Here is a 7,696-nt window from a genome sequence, read left to right on the forward strand (position 1 = left end):
GGACCTAATGAAACATTATTCTCAAAATTACAACATCGGATACATACATAAGTGTGTAGGTATTTCATTTCCAAAGAAAATGAAATAAAAACAATTTCAGAACTAGTATTTATTATATTTTTATAATTTGAAATGGGCAAAGCTTTCTTAAAATTTAATCTGTATGGCAATTTTTTAAAAGGTTAATCTGTAACATAATGTAATAATGGCTATTATTTTTTTCTCTTAAAACCTTTACTTTTTTAATGCAACAAAGCCATTTCCTGAATTTATGCAATTTAAAAACAGACCATAAGCCGCTATAATTCTCTTACAAAAAACTTCGAGTCTCGATCGTAAATTATTGAACAACTTTTTCAAATTGTTGGTGTGTATTTTTGAAATGAAATAAAGGAAAAATAATAATGTGAATCTGATAACAACTGGGAGCACATGATTTAAAAACTCTTGTTTGTTTTTGGTTTGTAATATTTTATTTCTTTCTTTTTTTTTTGGAAACAAAATGATTTCTTTTTCTAATTTATAAATTTTAAACTTTAAAATACATATGAACTAGCGTAATAAAATATAGAAATAAAAGGTAATCAAAACTTTATTAACTTAAAATACAAAATGTGCATGGAAATTAAAATTACAAAAGTTTGACATAATTTTTTACTCAAATAAATAAATGTAGATAATATAAAACTGTTATAACTTTTAAACTGGAATCAAAATTGAAATGCGTTTAAGGTTAAACAGAATAAAAGCACAGACAATAATTTTAGTATTATAATAAAATCAAATTTTTTCAGGAAAGCTAATTTTTAACATTTTTTTTTTAATTATTTCGAACACACCTAATAATTTTGATCAAAGGCATTTTCTATATAGATATGTTCATATATATATATAATTTCTAATTACAGCTTAATATCGTTTTAAAGTAATAGAGTACAAATTACGTTTCTTCTTAATTTACAAAATAAAATATTTTCATTTTCGGCATTTTCCGCATTGCAATGCATTTAATCGCTCACTAAATTTTTTTTATAATCTTTATGGGGAAGGAGTAGTCTTAAATCGTTCAAAGGCGGCTTTTTCAAGCGCTTCTCTATGATCAGGATGAGCAATATTAATTAAAGCATGTGCTCTTTGACGCATGGTTTTTCCAAATAATTCTGCAACGCCATATTCAGTAACCACATAATGCACATGTGCTCTAGAAGTTACAACGCCGGCACCTAAAAAAAGAAAAATTAAGAATCAAATATTTGTCTCTTTTAATAAATTTATATATATATAGAACCTGGTTTTAAAAGTGGTACAATTTTGCTAATTCCCTTGTTTGTTACAGATGGCATTGCAATAATTGGTTTTCCTTTTCCATCAAAACCTTCAGCAGCTCCTCTTATAAAGTCTACTTGGCCACCAAATCCTGAATAAAATCTGGTTCCAATAGAGTCTGAATTAACTTGTCCAGTTATATCAACTTCAATACAGGAATTAATTGCAGTCATTTTAGGATTTTGGGCAACAATTGCACCCCTGTTAACATAATCAATTGTTAACATTTCTGTAAATTAAATAAAAGTTTATTTTATAATCTATATATTTTTATTATTATGATAAATGCCTCACCAATGAATGGATTGTCGTTAACAAAATCGTAAAGTTCTTGATTACCAATTAAAAATGAGCCGACAATACGACCTCTGTGAATTGTTTTTTCAGAATTTGTTACACATCCCTTATTAACTAAATCAACAACTCCATTTGCAAACATTTCAGAATGGATACCCAAATTTTTATGATTATGTAATGCATTTAAAACAGCGTCTGGAATAGAACCAATTCCCATTTGTAATGTGGCACCGTCTTCGACCAAGTTTTCAGCAATAATTTGTCCAATTTTATTTTCAACATCAGATATTCCTTTACCACCGTGTTGTGGTAGTGGTACATCAATGTTAATAGCAGAGTCAAAATGCGACATATGAATAATGGAGTCTCCAAATGTTCTCGGCATTTGTTTATTAATTTGTGCTAAAAAAAATGTTGTAAACATAAATATATTTAGTAACAAAAATATTAGAGCGTGTAATAAATATGCAAATTATTCTGTATTTTATCATGATTTCATATTTTTTGTTCCAAAAGATTCATTCACTCTTAAAATCTTCTTCAAAATTAAAATAAAAAATGAGGTTTAAACTATGTTAATACTTGGATAATCAAAAAAAGGTTTCACAGCTTGCTGATAAACTATGTTTTAGCGTATTTCTTGAAAAACATCAAGTGATGCGTTTGAAAATGTTGTAAAAAAATAGAGAAAATATTTAAAAAAGAAAAGCATCTGTGACCAGATATCAAAAAAAGAATTAGAAATTAATGTATTACAAACAGTACAACAAATATTTGTGTATCAAAGGTTAAAATATGGTGTAAAAGAATTGACTCGAATGATTAATAAGAAAAATAAAAAAGAGGCAGATACCTGAGGAAATTACAGGGTATAACTAATTTCGCGACAATGGCACGAAGCCCCATTGAAAAAAGAAAAGCATAATCAAGGAAGGACCTAAAAGAGGGATCTTATAAACTTATTTCATAAAGAAATTTACGATTTGCTTAGAAGACAGACAATGACCACTTAAACACAGGATTACAAATTATTATTCGTTCCGGATATAAAGCATATTGAACTTTTCAGTAGATTTATTATTGAGCTGTTCAAATTAGCTGAAAAGAATATAACACATTCAATAAGAATAAATATGAAAAAAAAAATCAATACAAAATACAAATACAAAATGTTGCAAACTTACCGACAATCTTTTTTGAATGCATTAATCCAGCTCGAACGCAATCAACACTTGTACCTAATGAACAATAACCATGACGATCTGGTGGTGAAACATGAATAAATGCTACATCTGGTTTTACGATTCCAGTTGTAAAAAGTTTTGGTATGTCTTGTAAAAAGATTGACATATTATCACCACGTCCTTCAGCTACAGCTTTACGAACATTTCCACCCATAAAAAATGATGATGATCTAAATATATGAGATACTTCAGGATTGCAATAGGCAGCTGGTCCTTCTGTATGCATATGACATACCGTAATATTCTGTTGTTTCTTTTCCACAGCATTATCGGTCATTGCTTGTATCAACACATTAGGAGTTGATGCAGCACCAGAACAAAATACAACATCGCCTGTAACAAAAAAAAATATTCAGTAATTAAAGTTCACCATATTGCAATATACAGTAAAATTTTACAATGAAAACAATAAATACAATAAATTTTTCGTAAAGTTCAACTAGTGATATATTGAAATTCATTTAAACAAAAGGACAAAAACAAAATTCAAATAATTGGAACTAGTTGTATAAGTATTTAATTTATACATATTAAAGATTCATAATTTTGAAACCTAATTTTCGAAAATTTCCAATTTAAATTTTGGAATTAATATATTAGAATGAACGATTTGTGCATATTTTTCGAGTTTAGCCTTAAGTTTAGCTTTTTAAAATATTTTATTGTTATTCACTTGATTTGCAATCAATCTTAGATTGTAAGAGTGAAAGTTATAAGAATGTTATGTACCAGAATCATATTTCAAAATGATCTATATGTCTATTAGATATGTACAAAAATATGTAAATATTTACAATATTATATAGAAATCATAAATAATGTGGGTACATACATATATAAAAAGCTTTGTTGGTACCTATCTATCTAAACATTGGAATGGAATTTATACCAAAAATGATAATATTGCTAATTAGACAAATTGTTATCACATATTTGTTAATTCAGACAATATTTTATTTGTTATGAAAAAATAATTATAAAAAATAATATTATGACAAAATGAATCTGAGAATAGATAAATTTATTAGGTTGAATGAAATACAACATGTTAACAAACCAATTAAGAAAATAAACAATAAAATTAAATTTAATAACGACAATGAGGTACCAATAATACATATGTACGTTACATATATGTAGAGTAATTGAAGAAGCTTTTTAAGATTTTTTAAACTATTAGGTACATAGGGTTATAACGATTCAATGATAAAATAGTTTAAAGTTTATATTTTGGATTATGCTATATATACCTCATTGTTCGTATAAATTGTTTATAAAATGTTTAAATTTATTGATTTAATTAAATTTAATATGCAAGTCTAAATTCGGTCCATTATTTTACGTAAGTTTTAACACTTTTATACTTACATACATACATACATAATATTAATTAGTATTAAGAATATTGACCTTATTTTTAATTCATATAATATATGTATATATAGGTAAGGCACCTATATAGATAATTACTATTAAGTAATGTGGTATTAGAGAGGAAAAAAAATTACTTTTATTTTAATTTTACTTAAAATTTTTTAATGTACATAGTATGTAAATGTGAAATTCGATTGTTTTTTCTTATAAAATTTGAACTTCTTAAAATTCGAACAGTTTTATCATAGTCAAAAATAACTTTTTGGTAAAATCTGAAAAATGTAATGAGCAAGTAGCTAGGCATATTATGAGTATTTTACGTACATACATATGTGTACATACGAACGTGATTGAAAATTCAAATCACGTTGCCCTTGTTTTCAAAGATAATAAAATATTAATGCGGTAATTAAGACAAATGTAATATATTTATATTGAAGTAGAATTTGTTTTTATCTATTTTTTTTGTTTCAAGATCATGTCAAAAAACGCAGAACAGCAATAAAAGAGTTAGATTGTATGTGTATCTGAATATTGTTGATGAAAAATTAAGCTCATTTTATATTACATATTAAGCAAATTATATTTTTAATATAATACTAAAATAACTCGTTTGGTCAGATTTGAATTTTTGCTTAGCAATCTAAATTCTAAGTAGGTACATATATATTATGTACATTATGTAGATATTTCTAAATTTTTATACATATTATAACTTTTATATTGTGCTCATAGTTAATAAAAATGTTACATAACCATCTATTATATTTGTTGTAGATATTGAAATTGGATAAAAAAATAGATAAATATTTTTGAAAAATTTTTAACATTACAATAAAGGGTACATATACATATATATATGTATAATTGCCAAATATGTGATACGATAAAACTTACCGGATTTCACGCAATTTACAGCAACTTTTGGATCATCTGTTATATCTGGTTTTTTATTAGGAATTGGATGTGAAGGCCTGTAAATTTGTAATTTTATTTTGCATATCTCTCCCTTTTATAAAAATAAAAGCTCTTACTCATTAACGTAAGTGAAAAAATTGTTTGATTTCAATAAATTTAATGCTGCTGCCGGAGCACCATTCTTAATTGATAATCTTTTAACCAACAATGCCATTGTAACTTAATTATTCTAAAATCGTTTTATTTTTTTTCTTGTTTGTTCTTATCAAATAAAGCAATTTTTTTTGCTAGAAAAATAAACAAGTTCAAAGTACAATTCCGCTAAAATAAAAATATTTAACTTTCCTTAATACAATTAGTTCTTGCTGGCTGCCGAAAATAACAACTGAAAACATTGATTGAAGTCTAAATTATTATCGTCTACGATGCAATTCTCGTGTATCTGATTATTATCAGTCAAATAAAAATTTGACAATAAGAATGTCAGAAATCAGATTTAAATGTCAATTATTTCAGTTGGAAAGTATAAATTTTAATATTGCCAACAGTGAATTAAAATCTGAAAGAGTTTGAAAATTTACAATTTTATTTAGATGCATAAGGTAAAACTTAGGGATGATTATGCAAGCTTTTATTATAAAATATTGTATAATTAGGTATTTTATTGTTGTATGATATGAGCTATAGTTATGTAGCATATAATTCATATCACATATATTTTTTTTTATAAAATAGTAAAATGAAAAATTATTGAAATGTGTAGAATATACAAACTAGTAAATTTAAATATAATTGCCTAAAAATATCTTTATTTAAAGTGAATATTTTATTTTTAATTTTTCCATTGGTCGGTGTCAAATATTCTAATGGTATAAATATAACGACAATTATATTTTAATAATTTTAAAATAAGGGAGATCCAAAAACCTAAATATATGTATTCAACAATTTCGAGACTTGCAATATACAAATAATATATACATGCAAATATGTATATTGCTCTTGCTCTGTTTAATCACCAGAAAATTATAATTTTTTCGAAATTTTCGAAGTTTTCTTCTTTGCATTTTAGAAAAGTATTCAAACATTATCATTTTCTCACCTGCATTTTGTTTTCAACTTCCTGAATCATTCCTAAAAGTTTCTTTGATTAAATATACATTATGTATTACTTGATGTAGAAAATTTTTCAAAAAATTTTATAAATACAATAAAAGTGAAAAGTAGAGAGCTGTAAAAGGAAAAACCAAAAATAATAATATGTATGTAATTGATTTTATTATTTCATTACTTTTACATATGTTTTTTTTTCAATTTAGTAATTTTTATGACTAGGAGAAAATATATTAACAAAAAAGAAACTGAATAACAAAATTAATATTAAAAAAAAATTAGGAATAACACAACAATATTAAAATAAATCTAAATTAAATCTTAAATTAAAAAATTACAATTATAAATGTACAAATAAAAATTTGTAATTTAATTAAAAATATATCATTCCGACAGAAAATTGCAAAATAGCAGCTGGTAAATGTTAAAAACACTTAGTTCTTTGTATTTCTCTCTTTCCTGAACCCAATATTTAAAACACGAAGTCCCAATTAAAATTTTTCACTCTACTGAAATAATATGGATTTTTTTTTAATTTCGACTAATATACTTTATTTATTTCTCTTTTACCTTTTTATTTTTTTTTTGCAATTTTCCACTAATTACAGCAAATACTTAAAAATAATTGAATAACAAATATTCAAAAATTTAATATATATGATTATCGTACTTTATTGTTTTAATATAAAATTTTTTTTTAAATTTATTATTGAATTTAGCTGTGCAATTTTTCTAAGTTAAGTAAATTAAGTCTTAATTAATATTTTTCACAACAATAAAAAAGAATGTCGCCGCTTTTCATTTCAAATCACGTATCATTTTCATTAGCTAAATTTATTTCGAATCTAATATTGTTCCAATTCAAAAAATAAGATATTATATTCCTACTAAAATATTTCTTTCCAATATTAATATTATTATAATTCAATGTTTTATTGCTAACTAAAAAATTTCTTAGGTTTTTGCTTACTTAACTTAGTTTAAATTGCACAACCTAGTATTATCATTTAATTTTTGGTATAAGCTAGTGTAAAAATATCATCACAAATTGATTAAAATATTCTACATATTTTTTTTATAAATTTATTTTGTTTTACGTGATGCTTTTTAATTATAGATTATAATTTTACATTTATATAATATGTAAATTTTAAATATTAAAAAAAAAATGTAAATTAAATTTTTATATAAATATTTTGCGAATTATTTAAATAAAGGAATTTATAAACTCCCTTTTTAAAAAAAAAAAAACAATTTTTCAAAGAAAAAACAAATTTTCACACTTTTAATTCAATTTTTTTCTCAAATTTTTTTCCTATTCCTAAAATAATTATTTGTCTTTTGCAATTTTTTTAATATTATTTTTGGGAACATAGTATTTTTTTTTTTATATAAAATTTTTGCTGAATATTTGCAAATAAAAT

General features: G+C 23.9%; 1 protein-coding gene across 1 annotated transcript; it reads right to left on the reverse strand.

Annotated features, from left to right (window-relative positions):
• Positions 1-574: 574 nt before the first annotated feature.
• Positions 575-5,566, reverse strand: LOC129607092 (4-hydroxybutyrate coenzyme A transferase). The gene is made up of 6 exons (XM_055517820.1): positions 5,276-5,566; positions 5,139-5,215; positions 2,808-3,200; positions 1,621-2,025; positions 1,289-1,555; positions 575-1,223 (listed from the first exon to the last, which is right to left on the reverse strand). The coding sequence occupies exons 1-6, from the start codon at positions 5,371-5,373 to the stop codon at positions 1,039-1,041; spliced, it is 1,425 nt and encodes a 474-aa protein (XP_055373795.1). The 5' UTR covers positions 5,374-5,566; the 3' UTR covers positions 575-1,038.
• Positions 5,567-7,696: the final 2,130 nt, after the last annotated feature.

The sequence above is a fragment of the Condylostylus longicornis genome, unplaced genomic scaffold, assembly GCF_029603195.1.
Source record: "Condylostylus longicornis isolate FDR11 unplaced genomic scaffold, ASM2960319v2 ptg000026l, whole genome shotgun sequence".
NCBI classification, from domain to species: domain Eukaryota; kingdom Metazoa; phylum Arthropoda; class Insecta; order Diptera; family Dolichopodidae; genus Condylostylus; species Condylostylus longicornis.